The sequence below is a fragment of the Oncorhynchus clarkii genome, chromosome 16, assembly GCF_045791955.1.
Source record: "Oncorhynchus clarkii lewisi isolate Uvic-CL-2024 chromosome 16, UVic_Ocla_1.0, whole genome shotgun sequence".
NCBI lineage: Eukaryota > Metazoa > Chordata > Actinopteri > Salmoniformes > Salmonidae > Oncorhynchus > Oncorhynchus clarkii.
The window spans coordinates 12374878-12394008 of record NC_092162.1 but is presented as its reverse complement, the minus strand read 5'-3'; the positions used below and the strand labels follow the sequence as shown (position 1 = coordinate 12394008).

The 19131-nt window shown below is 41.4% G+C and overlaps 1 protein-coding gene across 3 annotated transcripts in view; it reads left to right on the top strand.

The window, feature by feature from the left end:
- The window catches only part of LOC139367969 (cGMP-dependent protein kinase 1), a 182253-nt gene that overhangs the window by 51911 nt on the left and 111211 nt on the right, over positions 1–19131 (top strand). For all 3 annotated transcript variants that reach the window (XM_071106398.1, XM_071106397.1, XM_071106396.1), the window contains exon 3: positions 3851–3964. In XM_071106398.1, coding sequence (XP_070962499.1) covers positions 3851–3964 — 114 coding nt within the window. The remainder of the gene's footprint in view (positions 1–3850; positions 3965–19131) is intronic.

The window sequence follows — 19131 nt, the reverse complement described above, 5'->3', positions numbered from 1 at the left end:
GCAGGGGACCATGACTGTTTAAATTGAGTTAATGCCAAATATTCAAAATTATATTAAAATTTAGCAACTGGGCTCACGTGGTCACGTTATCACATGTTGAAATTTCGCTTCCCCATGTTGTCACATTTATTTCACATTTTATTTATTTATTTATTATTTTATTTTACCTTTATTTAACTAGGCAAGTCAGTTAAGAACAAATTCTTATTTTCAATGACGGCCTAGGAACAGGAACATTCATTTCATTGGAGATCATGTTCTCACATGCTCACATGTTGTCACGTGTAGTTTAATGTTATCACGTGTTGCTTCACATTGTCACATGTTATCATGTGTTTTTTCCATAAGGGAGACAGATCTCAACAAGCTCATTGTAAAGAAATACTGTACAACTAACACCTATTGAACCCATTGTAAATACTTATTTCTATACCTATGAGGTTATTATGCCAGTTGTCCCCTCTAGTGTAGCAGTGATTAATTCATCAGGGTGTATTATTAGGAGGATTTAGTGACAGAAGACCAGTTTGATTAAAAGACCAATCTGGTCCGTCTGGATATTATCTAGTAGAGGCAGATTGTGTCTGTTCTTATTTTATGAATGCCAGGGCCTTTCAGGATATTAAACAATTAAACAGCCTCCCCTGAGAAGTAAAATAATTGCATGCTTTTCAGCCAGGAAATACAATGATGACTGATACAGAGCATCATGATGCCCTGGTACCATGCTCCATGGACTTGACTTTGAGATAACGTGACTCTGAGATAACGTTACTCTGAGATAAACGCTGTATCCTATTGTCCTCCGTGTTCTCCCTCCCTTTTCTCCCTTATTTTGCTGTCACTCCATCACAGATAAAGCTGTCAGGCGATGATGGATATCTAATAGACGTGTTGGGAGGAAGGAGGGAGGGATAAATGTGTTAGGAAGGAAGGAGGGAGGACACAACGAAATAACTCGCTCTGTGTGAAGACTATTATTTTTTTTACACCTTTCACCACTCGGTATGGCAACTGGGGCCAAGTACATCTCTGGGGCGGAGTTCCCTGCAATCCAGGACCTCTATACCAGGCTGTGTCAGAGGAAGGCCCTAAAATAGTCACAGACTCCAGCCACCCAAGTACCAGTCTGTTCTCTCTGCTACCGCACGACAAGCGGTACCGGAACGAGTAGTCTGGGACCAAAAGGCTTCTGAACAGCTTCCACCCCAAAGCCGTAAGACTGCTGAACAGTTAATTAAACGGCTACCTGGACATTCTGCTTTTCACCCTCTACCTACATGTACATAGTACTTCAATACATCACCTAACCAAACCTACATGTACATATTACCTCAATCACCGCAACTACCTCGTACCCCAGTACACAGACTCGGTACCGGTACTCCTTGTGGTACCGATACTCCTTGTATATATGTATGTGTATCTATAGTCTGTATATATCCTTGTTATTGTTATTTTATTGTGTTACTATTTTCTTATTATCTATTTGTTAATTTCCTTACTTATTAACTGCATTTTTGGGAAAGGGCTCGTAAGTAAGCATTTCACTGTGTTAGTTTTTACTCTGTTTATTTAGAATCTAACGGACAACTAGGAAAAGCTCAAACCAAATGTATTAACCCAATGGGTCAGACATCTGAACAGACAAAGACATATTCACACAAGCACTGGTATTTAAATCTTCCTCCTATGCTGAGTCTCCTCCTTAAACATCTGAACAGCTGATACATCTCTGTTGCTCGACAGGACTTTGGTGAAGTCTGTTCTTTCTCACTTCATCTGACCTGACCTCGGCCCAAATTCCTTACTCCTCCCCAACTCGTGGCTGTCCTGTTGACTTGTACCAGACTGTGGCCCTTCTCCTTTCCATAGGATACCTGATGTCTAACAAGAACATGTTCTGACAGAATGTAAATGTTCTGCATTCCCCTCTCTTCCTTGGTGACTTGATTTAAGGATATTTCAAGTTTATAAGTCAGAACCCATCAACGGTAAAGTCTACACTTGTTGTACAATTTGATTTGATTTAAAACCCGGGCATATTCCTTCGGTCCATTTTCACATTTTGTTTTTTAGGGTGAATTTACGGAACAGTTTGAAAGGAGGAGATATGTGTCCATATTTCTTTTTCCAGCTGATAAAGGTGCTGCCAACAGTGCTGGCGAAGAATTCCCCTTCCAGAAGCCTTAGATGGAAGAGAGGCTGTTGGTGCTGTCACCATTTGGATGAATTCCACACAGCTGTAGTCGGTGAACCACACCGCAGGTACCGTCAAAACCAGATCAACAGGGTTTGGTCTTTTTTTCTCTGCCCTGGCCAGAGGTGTTTTTGGAAGGAAATGCTCCAGTTATTTGGCAAACATATGATGTTCAGGGAACACAACGCAGCCCTGATTATGAAATTCACATAAAAAGAAAAATGGAGAAGATGGTGTAAAAACTAGAGACAGAGAGGGAAGAGGTAAGGAAATATTTATCTTAAGGCATCTAAGTCTTGATTGTCCTGCTGGAGGAATGGCAGAGGTTTACATCTAATCCTCCCTGCTGCTCAGGGAACGGACCAGGGCCCGGTTTCCCAGTAGCATCTTAAGATGAAGTTCATTGTTAGAACCATCGAATGAGCATCATTAAATCTCCGAGCTGTTTCCCAAAACCATGGTTACTAACGTTACACTTGAAAGCGCTCGTAATCTAACGACTGTCTTAGACCCCTCGTAGAACAGCTAGAGTGCGTCGTAAGATGACTTTTGGCCCTCAATACAGAATCAAAACGTTTATCTGTGACCGCCAATAACATATTAGTTGAATACAAATACAAAGTTTGCAATGTTACAAACAAGCAAAGCAACAATATATTTTTTTTACCGAGATGACTGCATTATAAGAAATATAAAACATATAGAAATCACTTTCATGTTAAATCAATTAAGTTATTTAGCCAATTGTAGGATAACACAATGTGTACAACATGTGAGCATTGATGTGAGAACTCTGTGATTTATAGGCTAAGCCGCCTCAGTATTTGCAGCCATAAGTGATAATAATCTCTCTAGCGGCTGATCATTTGTCAGTATTGTGTAGTTATTCTAATGTTAATGTAAGGATGTAAATAGGTAAAGCTGATCCGAAAGCTGGACTGCCTTCTTGCCATCCTCTCAGTAACGACAGAATGCTCCAACAACACACTTAGTGAACATTCTCTCTACGTGGTGTTTTGGTAAACGCATGTTACACCTTCAGCAGCTAGAACAATGCGTCGTTAAAACACTCGTAGGTTTGAGTTCAATCACTGTCGGGAAACCCAGCCCAGGAGAATGGCCAGCCTGTTCTGATTAGAGAATGCCAGTCCTTTCATCTGGTGCCAGTCTGTAAACTGTGACCTGTTGCTGCTTGGTGAATCACCAGTTTGCCAGAATCAGACTACAGAGATGGGGATTTTGGAGCCTGCCGATCTCTGCTGGACATTCAGAGACATTTAGTCCCTCACATTCCAGCAATGCTTTCAATCCTCACATGGATTTGCTTCGTAATGATCTAAAACGAATGTCTGTTTTTGCTAATACCTTTCCCTCGTGTTTCCTTTCAGCTGGTGTTCTATTTCTCCTCTGAACCCATTATTGTAGTCTGCATACCATTCTACTGTCATCTCTACACCCGGTGCTCATGTGCCTGTTAAGTAATGAATTTAGACTTTTATTCTAATGCATTAGCCACGACTCCCCAATCTGGGCAACAGCGGTGCTGAGCAGCACGGTCACATTTACAGCCTGTCATGCTCACTTTCACGGGCCGTATATCAGCGCGGGAAATTAAAGAGTGTGCTCTGCTCTGTCGTTTTTTCCTTGCAGATGGGAAGGTGGAGGTGACCAAGGAGAGCATGAAGCTGTGCACCATGGGACCTGGGAAGGTGTTTGGAGAGCTGGCCATCCTTTACAACTGCACCAGGACGGCCACCGTCAAGAGTAAGTTTGACCAGTATAAGTGAGGCAGTGGGTTGCCCATGCACTGAACACCATAGTTGAGTTGAATTATAAGCTTGGGCCTAACTGTCCACAATCAGCCATATACTCCCTCGACCTGATTTACTAAGCATTTGCACCTGTTATTTTCAGAAGATAATAAAATACAAAAATACTTATCCTTATCCAAGCTTAGTAAATCAGAATGACTGGCCTTTCAACAGCAGTGAGATGAGCTGAGGTGTAAAAAACAAACGTGTAAAGAACAAATTATCATTCTCTGAGCTTTGTTTGAGTCCATTTTAATTATATCCACCCAACATGGAATCAGACAGATAATTCCCTCTTTTATAAAGTCATTCCAGGTAAACACAGTAGACAATTTGTTTAAGTTTCCCTCCCAGATACTGAAGACAGCCTCTGAATAATTTTCTGTGCTTTCGATGGTTACTTTCCTGCTTTTGTCAAGTACAAAGAGAGAGAACTTGAGCTCACACACACAGAATAACATCTATATCCTGAGGAAATACTCTTTCTACCATTTCCCTGTGATGCATCATTGAATAATGAATGGGTACCTGGAATTCCTGTCGGGCAATTGCTTTTAACAAAATGTCTTTTGACATATGTACAGTCAGATTGGTATGTAAACATGACCGAAAGCATTATCTTATCATGGCCATATAGTTCCTTAATATAACGGTAAGAGTAGCAGCTGTTGCTGAATAAATATCTGATTTGGCTATTTCATGCACAGCATCCATTTAAATTGTTTTCATATATCCCAATATAGTTTTCAGGGAAGGCTTAGAGCATAGCAAATACACCCACTCAAACACTCCCACATATCAATTTAGGTCTGTGTAACCACACAACCCACCCACATGCACGGACACACACAATCGTCACAACAGATTATTACTCTAGAATTATTATTTCAATGTTTTCATACATTGTTCGTGCTTTCGAAAGTAAATATGATTTTATTGTGTTAATAGGTTAATGAGTCAGTCTACATCCCCAAAATGTAGGGTTCCTCAAGGGTTCTTTGGGAGTGGTTATGGTTCTATGAGGAACCATACTGACCCAAAGAACCCTTTAAGCCTTTCAATGGGTTTTTTTTGCAGTAAAAAAAGTGTTGTTTCCTCGTTGAGTGACAATTAAAATGTAGGGGCGGCGGGGTGTTTGAATATTTAGGCGCGGTGTTTGCGCACATTTTTCTTGTGCAACCGTGATTGAGAGTGTCATTCAAGTTTATCTAAACTGTTGTGTTATGCCATTAAAAGTTATGTATGACTGTGTCCTATGACAGTGTTTTGTGAAAGAATCATGTATGGCCTTGGAAAAGCTAAATAAAATGACCTTGTGTCAATTGTTGTCTAAGTCATTAGTTCTCAATTCCCCCCTCAGGGATCTCCAACAGTTCCAGAGTTAGCACGCCTGATTCAACTTGTTAGTAGTGATAGGGTTTGTTTCCTGAAGCATTGAGGCATTCCAGCCAATTGTGTTGATAATAGCTTCATTAATGGAGGCTTTGATCGACACAGTGTACACTATTGGCACCTGCTGGTCAAAATAATTTAGAACAGCCAAATTGTTATAGATGACGTCCCACACGCTGTGGCACGTGCGCAGAGTAGCCTTTTTGTCTTCTACCAAACCAATCAGGTGGTTGTTCGACAAAATAAAGCTTTGGACGTCATTGATCACGTGCCTCCCGATAAAGTGATACAGGCATCGATCGGCACACTGCTTCGAAGTAAACTGCTTAGCGATTTCGACACATGCCCTGGAGCTCCGGTATCAAAGGTAACATAACTACTTATTAGTAAACACAATAATAAAACCTATGAAATTATAACAATATTAATCACAAAAAACTACATTTTGAATTCTAAGCAAACATTGTTAGAAGTACAATAGACCAACATAGCTACTGTAGTAGGTCAAAGCTGTGTCCTGGAAAACCTTGGTAGAATGTGGGTGGTGTACACATTGTGGTGCTTAAGTGAATTTTCTTTCTTTTTCAGCTTCAGACTAATGCCTACTTCTCACTTAGTTTTATGTTTTTAATTTACATTGTTTTTACACCGGAAGGTGATTATACAACATTGTAAACTGGGTGGTTTGAAACCCTGAATGCTGATTGGCTGACAGCCGTGGTGTATCAGAGCGTATACCACGGGTACGACAAAACATTTATTTTAACAGCTCTAATTGTGTTGGTAACGAGTTTACAATAGCAATAAGGCACCTCGTGGAGTTTGTGATATATGGCCAATATACCATGGCTAAGGGCTGTATCCAGGCACTCCGCGTTGCGTCGTGCCCAAGAACAGCCCTTAGTTTTGGTAAATTGGCCAGATACCACACTCTCTCTGGCCTTATTGCTTAATTATAATACAGTGAAACAAAGCAATAAAAAGTACACAATAACGACAAATGGAAAAATAAATAATGTAGTTATTAGTATTTATTTAATATTAACAGCTGATTTTCTAGAGGGAAGCAAAAAAACAGAAATCCATTTAAGTCAATATGGACAACTGGACAAAACTAGACTAAACTTCCCTGATCTCTTTTAACAAGACAATCGAGAAAGCTCCTGAAAAATACACAAATAATCAACACGTACCCATGAACTATTTATATGAACATGTACTTTAAAGGTTACTGTAGAATGGCTTAGTACTACATTAAATGTAAAATCAGGGATGGCCACAATTGAGAGCTACAGGGTTATGCAGGCTTTCTTGTTCAAGTCCAGTTCAACTGCACCTGATTCTACTATTCAAGGTCTTGATGAACAGCTGATGTCTTGATGAACAGCTGATGTCTTGATGAACAGCTGATGTCTTGATGAACAGCTGAGGTCTTGATGAACAGCTGAGGTCTTGATGAACAGCTGAGGTCTTGATGAACAGCTGAGGTCTTGATGAACAGCTGAGGTCTTGGTGAACAGCTGAGGTCTTGGTGAACAGCTGAGGTCTTGGTGAACAGCTGAGGTCTTGGTGAACAGCTAAGTAGTAGAATCAGGTGTGGTAGCACTGGGCTTGAATGAAAAATCCTGCATAACCCTGTAGCTCGTCCATAGCAATTTTGTTTACAAACATTGTGACGAATGAGAAACTGCTGAGAAACGCCTGTAACATACAAAGTCATTATACAAGTACAAAACACTTAAGAATACACATTTACAAATCTGACATTGATAGGTGCCCTAAATCCGTTACCTATACATTTTCTTAGTAATGCTTAGTAATTCCTACATTTATAAATTACAGTGCCTTAAGAAAGTATTCACACCCCATTTTGTTGTGTTACAGAGTGGGATTAAAATGGATTTCATTGTAAAAATATTTTTTTCTTTTTCTAACATTTGTAAAAAAATATATATATATGAAAAATTAAACTAACATTACATAAGTATTCAACTCCCTGAGCCAATACATGTTAGAATCACCCTTTGGCAGCGATTACAGCTGTGAGTTTTTTTCTGGGTAAGTCTCTAAGAGCTTTCCACACCTGGATTGTGCAACATATGCCCATTATTCTTTTCGGAATTCTTCAAGCTCTGTCAAATTGGTTGTTGATCATTGCTAGACCACCATTTTCGAGTCTTGCCATAGATTTTCAAGCAGATTTAAGTCAAAACTGTAACTTGGCCACTCAGGAACATTCACTGTCCTGCTGAAAGGACAATTCATCTCACAGTGTCTGGTGGAAGGCAGACTGAACCAGGTTTTCCTATGGGATTTTGCTGTGCTTAGCTACGTTATGTTTCTTTTTTCCTGATAAACTCCCCAGCAAGCATACCCATAACAGGATGCAGCCACCACTAAGCTTGAAAATATACAGAGTGGTACTATGTAATGTATTGGATTTGTCCCAAACATAACACATTGTATTCAGGACAAAAAGTGAATTGCTTTGCCACATTTTTTGCAGTGTTACTTTAGTGCCTTGTTACAGACAGTATGCATGTTCCTGAATACTTTTATTCTGTATAGGCTTCGTTCTTTTCACTCTGTCGTTTAGGTTAGAATTGTGGAGTAACTACAAAGTTGTTGATCCATCCTCAGTTATCTCCTACCACAGCCATTAAACTCTGTAACTGTTTTAAAGTCCCCAATGGCCTCTTGGTGAAATCTCTGAGCGGTTTCCTTCCTCTCCGGCAACTGAGTTAGGAAGGACACCTGTTTCTTTGTAGTGACTGGGTGTATTGATACACCATCCAAAGCAATTAATAACTTCATCATGCTCATTGGGATATTCAATGTCTTTTACCCATCTACCAAAAGGTGACATTTGGGGCATTAGTAAACTTCCCTGTTCTTTGTGGTTGAATTTCACTGCTCAACTGAGGGACTTTACCGATAATTGTACGTGTTGGGTAGAGATGAGGTAGTCATTCAAAAATGATGTTAAACACTATTGTCCATGCATCTTGTGACTTAAGAAAATGTTTACTCCTGAACTTAAGGCTTGCCGTAACAAAGGATTTTAATACTTATTGACTGAAGACATTTCAGCTTTTAATATTTTATTAATTTGTAAAAATGTCTAAATATGTCAATCCACCAGTGACGTGCCGTGGGCCTGGGGCCTGGGCCTTCAGTGAAGTCCTACACAGTCCCACCCGAATTAATCCACCTCTTATTACCATCATTATGATGCCATGGCTCTAGACACTATACATTTATACAGAAACGCAGTATAACCAGGCGTTGCGTCACCTTGAAATTGACATTTTTATTCAGAGAATTGCAGGGGAAGAGTACAATACCTTTTCATTGTGCAGCTCCGTTGCCCTGCGCGCTTGTTCGTTGAGCTGTAGATCCACTCGGGTGTCCCCAAAAGTTTTCAAAAGCACCATTGCTTGTAAGTGCCCAGCCGTACTTTGGTGTCTCGTTGCTGCCTTGGTTAGACAACTCAGGTTTGCAAAGCCAGTGTGGCTCCAAACACCAAATCGATCACTTGCAAATAATAGGCATTCCCAGCAGTACAGTTTGCAGTGCTTCTCGGAGCCTGTGAGCCATTGATAGCGCTCGTAGTTGGAACTTTGAAAGTGGCGAACGAACCCCTTTCCCGCCTGTGACAGGCTTTGTAGCGTCGGCGTCGACCTCTCCTGACAATATCTAACTTTTCTTGAAAAGTTTGTCTTGAGAATGGCGTTATAATTATATCCTCGACCAAATCGATATCTTCTCCTTCCGCCATTGTGGGTTGAAAAAACAGCTTAGTAGTACGCAAAATAATTTGTTTATCAGTTTCCTAGTTCTGAGACCTGCCCATATAGGACCTGCCTCTCAATATTGGTAATCCAATCAAAAGACGTGCACGCACTACGCCTGCTAGCTGGCTCCTGTGTAACACTGGAGCCAGCCAGCAGGTGTACAATAGCAAACTCTAAAGCTGATTGGTTAACGCAAAATGTTCATTTCCATTCACTTTAAGCTACAAGCGCCCGCACGGTTGATTCTGAAGGCCTGGGGGCAGATTTTAGACCCCTGGCAACACATGATGGCTGAATATGATTGGATAAAAGATCTAACATAAAGACCAGCCCTCCAAATCTCAACCTGGGGCTGGAAGCAGTGCAACCAAGAGGAAAGCTATGAAATTGAAGAGTGTAACTCTTACTCTGGGGAATAATTTAATACATATTTGTGGGAAAATATATTTAAAAAAAAATTTATATTCTGATGATGTTTAGGCCAGCAGAGAAGGCCTTGCTGGCCCTGACGGCCCACCACTGCAATCCACAAGAAAATCTGAATTAAGTCCACTTTAAATTCAGGCTGTAACACCACAAAATGTGGAAAAAAGTCAAGGGCTGTGAATACTTTCTGAAGGTACTGTAAATATGAAAACAGATGGGAGCAGAGTTTGAGAGCTGGGCCCAAAGCTAAGTTAATCGTTGTAACCTTCGTAGTAGCATCTTTAAATCTTGGAGCTGTTTCTCAACACCATCGTTATTAAAGTTGCACTTGAAAATGGTCGTAATCTAGCGGCTGCCTCAGACCTCTCGTAGAACAGCTTCATTAGACGCTTTTCTGGTCTCCTGCGTCATTTTATTCACAGAATATCTCTGCTAAACATAGAATCACATGGATTATCCAGCTCTCTCTGACCACGATAACTTCAGAACAAAGGTTGACTACAAATACAACATTTTCTATGTCTTTGCAATTGATACAAACAAGCAATATATTAAAAAGATGCTTCAAATGAAACCTGAGATGACTGCGTTAAAATACACTGAGTGTACAAAACATGTACACTTTTGACTCCATGTTGACTCCAATGCCTCCCACAGCTATGTCAAGTTGGTTGGATGGCCAATGGAGGGGTGGATCATTCTTGTTACACATGGGAAACTGTTGAGTGTGAAAAACCCAGCAGCGTTGCAGTTCTTGACACAATCAAACCGGTGCGCTTGGCACCTACTACCATACCCTGTTCAAAGGCACTGAAATATTTTGTCTTGCCCATTCACCCTCTGAAAGGCACACATAAACAATCTGTGTCTCAATTGTCTCAAGGCTTTAAAATCCTTCTTTACCCTGTCTCCTTCCCTTCATCTAGACCAGGGGTGTCAAAGTCAAATGGACGGAGGGCCAAATAAAAAAATCAGCTACAAGACGAGGGCCGGACTGTTCGAATGTTCATTGAAAATTTTTTAAATGACGCATATAGTCTAGTGAACCTAATTGAACCTACTGAAAACCTAACAAATATATTACAATATGATCAGATAAATAAAGCAATATTTTCTTATGGCTCTGTCAGTAATCTTTAATTTTCAACAGACACAAAAGACAAATTTCCTTTATATAAATATCCCCATAACATGAACATTAAATGAAAGAAACCGGTATTCAAGGCACCATCAGTAGACTATATTTTCTATTTTAGCAAAAGTGGGCTAAATTTACTTCAAAGAAAAAACAATAATAGCAATTTTCTATCATCCACTCAACTGAAATATTTTTAAAATATAATTGGATTGAAATACAAAAAAATAAAGTGCAAAAATCTATTAATCAAAAACAACACTTTGTTTAAGGAGAAGTAACATGCAGTGAAAACAAATATTAAATTTTAACTTTTAAACTTGAACTGAGTAAAAACTCTAAATATGTGATTGCACAGTAATGTTCACTTGTTTGAGGTTGAGGGTGATACTTGGTGGTGTCCCATCTTTTCCACAAGTTCATCAATGTTCGGGGTAAGGCTCTGAGCTGAAGAAATCCTCAGAATTGAGTGGAGGTGTTCAGCAGTAAGTCGACTTCTGTGTGATGTTTTGTTCAGGTTCATCAAAGAAAACAGTTGTTCACACAGGTATGTGCTGCCAAACATAGACAACGTTTGAGCAGCCTGGATGCGCAGCTGGGGCATTGTGCCGGGGAGGAAACGGGCGAACTCCGCAGCACCCACTGCCGCATATTTTGCCCTCAGTGCATCATTGCATTGGAGGTCAATCAACTCCATTTGGAGGTTTGGTGGTGAGCTTTCCACGTCAACAGCAAATGGGTTACCGAGCAGTTCCAACCTGCTTTTTTGTGCTTCAAAGTCAGCAAATCGGCGTCGAAAGTCAGCGGCAAGCATACCTATTTTATCAGCCAACTGTGTGCTCGGGAACGCACTGGTAGAGAGCTTCTCTTTCATGGTCTGGCAGCTGGGAAAGTGGCTCAAATTTTCTTTCCGCATCTGCGTCTCCCACAGAGTCAGTTTGGTTTTAAATGCCTTCACTGTACTGTACATATCAGAGATGACACGATCCCGACCCTGCAGCTGCAAGTTTATTGCATTCAGATGACTCGTAATGTCACACAGAAAAGCCATTTCACACAGAAACATTTCGTCTCGGAGTTGTGTTGTGTCTTTCCCTTTGCTGTCCAAGAACAGACAAATCTCCTCACGAAGCTCGAAACATCTTTGAAGCACCTTTCCCTGGCTTAGCCATCGCACCTCTGTGTGATAAGGCAAATCACCATGCTCCGTTTCTAACTCCGTCAGAAATGCCTTGAACTGGCGGTGATTCAAACCTTTGGCTCTGATAAAGTTAACTGTGCGCGTGATGATGCTCATTACATGCTCCATTTTCAAGGCTTTACCGCACAACGCTTCCTGGTGTATGATACAATGATAAGCTGTCAGCTCACCTGTCGCGTTTTCCTCTTGCATCTTTTCCCGTATCTTCGCCACCAGTCCGCTCCTGTGTCCACACATCGCAGGTGCTCCGTCGGTTGTCAAACCCACGAGTTTTTCCCAAGGCAGCTCCATCTCATTTACACATCTTGACACCTCTTCATACAAATCATGCCCCGTAGTTGTGCCATGCATAGGACGTAAAGCCAAAAACTCCTCTGTCACGCTTAGGTTGGAGTCCACTCCGCGGATGAAAATTGACAACTGGGCAATGTCAGAAATGTCGGTGCTCTCATCCACAGCCAAGGAATATGCAATAAAATCTTTTCCCTTTTTCACAAGCTGCTCTTTTAGATTGATGGACAACTGGTCTACTCTCTCGGCAATGGTGTTTCTGCTCAGACTCACATTTAAAAAGAGTTGCCTTTTTTCTGGGCAAACTTCGTCACAAACTTTAATCATGCAGTTTTTGATGAAATCCCCCTCCGTAAATGGCCGGGCTGATTTAGCGATCTCTTCTGCCCAAATAAAACTGGCCTTGACAGCAGCCTGGCCTTGTGATTTGGCTTTTTTGAACAGAGCCTGTCGAGATTTGAGGCCTCGTTTTAATTCCTCTGCCTTTTGTAGCCTTTGTTCCATGTCCATATTCTTGTTTTTGTCCGCGTGTTTCGTTTCATAATGTCGTCTCAGATTATACTCTTTCAGTACCGCCACACTTTCTCCACACAGAAGACACACAGGTTTTCCAGCTACCTTCGTGAACATATACTCCGACTCCCACCTTGTTTGAAACCCCCGGTTCTCAGTATCCACCTTCCGTTTTGCCATTTTTGATGGGTATCTGAAAGTTAATTTTACTGTGATGCTGACGACTGCTGTGCCAATAAATATTGAAATGAAGCAGCCTACTGCTCGGTGCGTCACCTTTGCATTGTGGGAAATGTAGTATTGGTGCGTGTAAAAGATCTGCGGGCTGCCGGCTTGCTGCGGGCCGGTTCTAATAATAAATCAAGATCATCCCAGGGGCCGTAAAAAACCTTCTTGCGGGCCGGATGTGGCCCGCGGGCCTTGACTCTGACATATGTGATCTAGACTGATTGAAGTGGATTTAACAAGTGACATCCATAAGGGATCATAGCTTTCACTTGCATTCACCTGGTCAGTCTATGTTAGGGAAAGAGCATGTGTATAAACAGTAAGCTATAGGCCTATCTCAATCATATAGAAATGTCATGTCCAATCAATTGAGCTCTGTTTTACTCCTTGTAGACTACTGTCTGTCATTTGTCTCAACATATTTCATGATGTGTAGCCTAACGTGCGCAGGGATGTGCCAAATCTGGGATTTAGTACATTTTTATTGGGTAACATTAGAATAAGCCGCCTCAATATTTGCAGCCATAGGTATTAATATCTCTCCAGGAGCAGATCCGTCATCAGTATTATGAAATCATTCTAATGTTAAGGAAATATTTGAATGGAGAAAGATGATCCGAGAGCAACGCTTCCTTTCTTTCGTTCCTATCAGTGTCGACACTTGCTCCAACAACGCACTTGGCAACCGTTCTCTCTGCTTGGTGTTTTTGGGGAACGCGCGTTACATCTTCGGCCATTGTAGGAAAGATGCAATCTTAAGGCTAAAAATCCATTGCTATCGGGAAACCGGAACCTGTTCTCTCCTCCATAGTAGCAAGAAGCTCACACTAATAGTAGTACATGTCACACTCCTTGTCCCTTGCCACTCAAAGGCTCTTTTAAGAGACACCTAATAAATTAACATAAGCACACACCATGTTCACGTGTGTGTGTGTGTGTGTGTGTGTGTGTGTGTGTGTGTGTGTGTGTGTGTGTGTGTGTGTGTGTGTGTGTGTGTGTGTGTGTGTGTGTGTGTCGGAAAAGCCAGGGGAGTGTCAAAAACTATACACGAAAGAGAATGGTCAAAATATCCCCTTTGGTAGGGGAACCTAGGATCTTCATATCCCAGGGCGGTGACTACGCTAACTGTTATGCTCTGAACCCCGTAATAGATGCATCAACTCAACACCATTGAAAAGGACAGTCTGGTGATGACAGCACGTGTTCCTTCCAAAAATGTTTTTGTTGTTCATTCACTCAGTACTGGTTGAATGTTTATTTCTCTTGCTTGGTAAAAGCAAAAAGTATAAAACAGTTGTGTTGAAAACCGTTTCATTTTATCACATACCTAGCCATAGTTAGCAAGCATGACGTTTTCTTTTGACTGTGCACCGGTTACACAAGCAATGATCATTATGATGTTATTGGATGCTTTGAGTGAAACTTCAGGTGTTCGGGAACACAGTGGAAAGTAACTTGACACCGTGTTGATCAGTCAGCGTAAATTTGGAGTACAATGACAATAAGAACATTGAATTGACAGAGGGAGCGTACCAGCCCTTGATCATGACTCTCAGTCCCATTTACATTTCACGTAAGAATCATTGGACGAAGGCGTCTTCTGTAGGCACGGCAATACCTCCATGTCACAGCGTTTGTTTACAGAAGACCGACGGAAGACAGAGGGACCACCTGTGCTAATTAGCTATCTAACATGCTCCGAACACCTGTGTGTAACGGAGGCCGCCAGAAACGTGTTGTCACTGAAAAATACTGTGATAAAGCCAGTTAAAACAGTATGCAATAAGTGTATATTTAGCATTTGTGAAATCGTTTTGATGTGACATGAAATTACGAGGCTTTATGTTTCTCGAACCATATTGCAGTTGAGAATCAATTCGCGTTTAGATGGAGTATTTGGCTGTTTTGGCTGCCAGAGCTAGTGTATCTCTGAAAATAACAAGATCCTTGGATCTTAAGGAGTAATGGTAGCAAAGGCAGATGTGAAGACAGGCTTAAACTGCTTCTCCAATAGAAATCCCAGATTGCCCTTGTCGGCAATGGCATGGTGACGTTAGCTAGCTATGATCATGCGTCGAAACGTCATCGGGTCTAACGGTCGGCTCACGTCGAACTGCGCACGCACATCCGTCAAATCAAAGGCCTTTCTTCGCTATAAAGTTGTTTTTGACAAAAAATGAAAACTTGTCAGTTTGTCTCTTTCACGAGGTTGGACATGTTCAACGACTTAAGATATTGGATCAAATCTAGGTTGTGCTCTTAGATTTCGATAAAATGAACAACTAAGAAAGGATTTTGTCACTTCTCTCATTGACTTCTTTAACCCTGGCCTGGTCTGTTTGTTCTATTTCGCAAGCATTCCCAGAGGTCTCGCGATGTTGTGCTTCTGGGTTTAAAAACTTTCTGAAGGCAGGCTCCTTAAAAGTACGTCTTTGGCTAGGAGCATACTGAATCAATGCATAAGGTAAGGGCTAGAATTTGCTCTGGATTTTTGAACAGTGACACGTCTGTTCTGGTGTGTGTGTGTATTATAAATTAGCAGCATAGTCGTTTTCCCAAGCTCCCAAAGTTAGGTGTTTCTAACATGGCTATAATAGCAGCCATGGACGTTCGCTAGCTTATTTGTTTGTGCTCTAATTACACGCCAGTGTCCGTTCAACTGTCTTCAGCCATGTGAAAAATGATCCATAAAGGTTCAATAAAGAACCATAAAAAAGGATTCTATATAGCCCCCAAAAGGGTTGTAACCATAACGGAACCCTTTTTTTTGTGCTATATAGAACCTTTTTTAATGGTTCTTTATAGAACCTTAGGAAAGTTTTCTTTATAGCACCATACAGGTTCCATTTAGGACCTCATGAGCATGGTTCTTTATAGAACCTTCAAAAAAAGGTTCCAGATAGCACCAAAAAGTGTTCCGTTCACTAACAGAAGCGTGCCTGACTAAACCCTGAAAACAAGTGGTTCTAATATTCCATAGGTTTTATTATTGTGTTTAGTAACACATTGAATCAGGTGTGCTAGCTCTAGAACAGCTGGGGGTCCCTGAGGAGACAACTGACAACTTTACCAAATCAAAAGCAAGTTTCAATTGGGACAAGAGCTTACATGAGTGAATCTTACACAATAAACTGATGCTGGCCATAGTCAAATTTGACATTTAATAGCATAACACAACCTATTAGATAAACTGGAATGACACTCTCACTTATGGTTGCACAAAAAAGCTGTGAGCAAACCCAGTCCCAAAATATTCTAATGAGCCGCCGCCCCTACATTTTAATTATCAGTCAAAGAGCAAACAACCCTTTTTTGAACTGCAAAGAACCATTGGAGAGTTAAATGGGTTATTTGGATCAGTATGGTTCTATATAAAACCATCACCCTTCCCAAAGAACCATTGAAAAATGTATTTTATGTGTACAGGTACACCTGTAATGAGCATTCGCTCTGCGCTAGCGGCTGTCTCTGCAGAGAGTTACACAAACACCATTACTGTGTTTTTTCTAAGATACATTCAAATATGAATTAAACAATGAATTACTGTCAAAGGTAGACAGCTGCATTATCATTTAGTTTGTTGACTGTGATTCATCGGAAAACAACTCAAGGATGAATGCACACTGTCGGCACTGGCTTTGGCTCAGCTTCCTGCTTTATCATTCAGTGGTTATGGTAATAGAGGTAGTACTTCAGAATGATTGAAGCAATGTAACAATTGTGATGTCCATAGTATGTTCTTTCTTGGATAAATCTATAGCTGCAGTCTGTGAGCTGAAGAGGATTTAGAATGATAGTAACTCACGAAAAGATCACAGTCCTTCACGGTAACAGACAGTTGTCATCGATGTCTTGGGAAATATGGCACAAATCCCATACAGCTTCAAAGAAGAATACAAAGTTTGACTGTATGTGACTGAAAAGAGCTGCTATCGGAGTAAGGGCTTTCTGCTCTTTCAAAGCTGGACTGGCCAGAGCCTGGAACAGGTTGCCTTGAAGGTCCATAAAGAAGAATCTCTCTACTCTCCTCTAATGTATCAGCCAGCTGTTACTATACATTTATTTTGTCTTTCAAGGGTTTTTTGTCATGTGCCTCTTAAGTGTACACGGTAATGTATTTCACAGTATCAGGACACTTATGGGTATTGGCGGCCAGTTCACAAAGTTTTTCACCAGTGACAAGTCAGGGACATGGCAGCAGATGTGAGGTTTTTCACCAGCGATAAGTCAGGAACATGGCAGCAGATTTGAGGTTTTTCACCAGTTGACAAGTCAGGGACATGGCAGCAGATTTGAGGTGTTTCACCAGTTGACAAGTCAGGGACATGGCAGCAGATTTGAGGTTTTTCACCAGTTGACAAGTCAGGAACATGGCAGCAGATTTGAGGTTTTTCACCAGTTGACAAGTCAGGGACATGGCAGCAGATTTGAGGTTTTTCACCAGTTGACAAGTCAGTGACATGGCAGCAGATTTGAGTTTTTTCACCAGTCTACAAGTCAGGGACATGGCAGCAGATTTGAGGTTTTTCACCAGTCTACAAGTCAGGGACATGGCAGCAGATTTGAGGTGTTTCACCAGTTGACAAGTCAGTGACATGGCAGCAGATTTGAGGTTTTTCACCAGTCTACAAGTCAGGGACATGGCAGCAGATTTGAGGTTTTTCACCAGTGACAAGTCAGGGACATGGCAGCAGATTTGAGGTTTTTCACCAGTCTACAAGTCAGGGACATGGCAGCAGATTTGAGGTTTTTCACCAGTCTACATGTCAGTGACATGGCAGCAGATTTGAGGTTTTTCACCAGTTGACAAGTCAGGGACATGGCAGCAGATTTGAGGTTTTTCACCAGTGACAAGTCAGGGACATGGCAGCAGATTTGAGGTTTTTCACCAGTCTACAAGTCAGGGACATGGCAGCAGATTTGAGGTTTTTCACCAGTCTACAAGTCAGGGACATGGCAGCAGATTTGAGGTTTTTCACCAGTCTACAAGTCAGGGACATGGCAGCAGATTTGAGGTTTTTCGTCAGTCCATTATCTTCTGCTGTGTAATTGAAGTCACATGGGCTGGTGAGGGGAGGTTGGCTCATAATAATGCCTGGAATAGAGTGAATGGAATGGCAAACAGATAGAAACCATTCCATTCATTTGATATATGTTTGATACAATTCCTCTCACTCTCTCTCTCTCTCTCGCTCTCTCTGTGTGTCTGCTATTTATTTTCACACATAAACTCATGAACAATATTAAGAGGGTCTGTCTGTTTTTGGGAGTGTGTTGTGTTTGTAATTTTTTACTCTTATTTTACCAGGTGAGTTGACTGAGTACACATTCTCATTTTACAGCAACAACCTGGGGAATAGTTACAGGGGAGAGGAGCGGGGATGAATGAGCCAAATGGAAACTGTAGATGATTAGGTGGCCTTGAGGGCCAGTTTGGGAATTTAGCCAGGACACTTGTCTTACGACAAGTGCCATGGGATCTTTAGTGACCACAGAGAGTCAGGACACCCATTTAACATCCCATCCAAAATGCAGTGCTTTACACAGGGCAATGTCCCCAGTTACTGCCCTGGGGATTTTTTTTAGACAACAGGAAAGCGTGCCTCCTAATGCCCCTGGCATTTTCATTCAGGTGTTATGTTGGCTGAATAGCTTGTTGCTATAGAGACGTCTCCATCCTGACTATTTTTACTTAGTCCCGGGAGAAAATGCGTTTCACCCACTCGTATGCCACTAATGCCTGCAAAGAGCAGGCACAACCAATCATATGAACTCTCGTAGGGGTCCTGCCTGTAACTCAAGGTAAATGGTTGCTTCAGGGAAATATGGTAAACCAATCATCTGATGCTTCATATTTTTTGAAGGCGTTGACCTTTCGGCATTGAAGGTTGATGGAGACGTCTCCATCTGCGTTCGTGATGTTGCCATGGTTTAGATGTACTTCAGTGGATTGTTTTGCTTTGCAGAATGCCTGTGGACATAGTGGGCTTAGCATTGGCTTTCTGCTGTCTTGTGGGACTCTGGCATGAAGTCTACTGTTTTATTGTATCATTGGTAAACAGTCGCCTAGGGCGTGAATCTTGCTCAAGATGTTCCTCGTGCATTACCAAACTTTTAGGGAAAGACTTGGCAACAGCAAT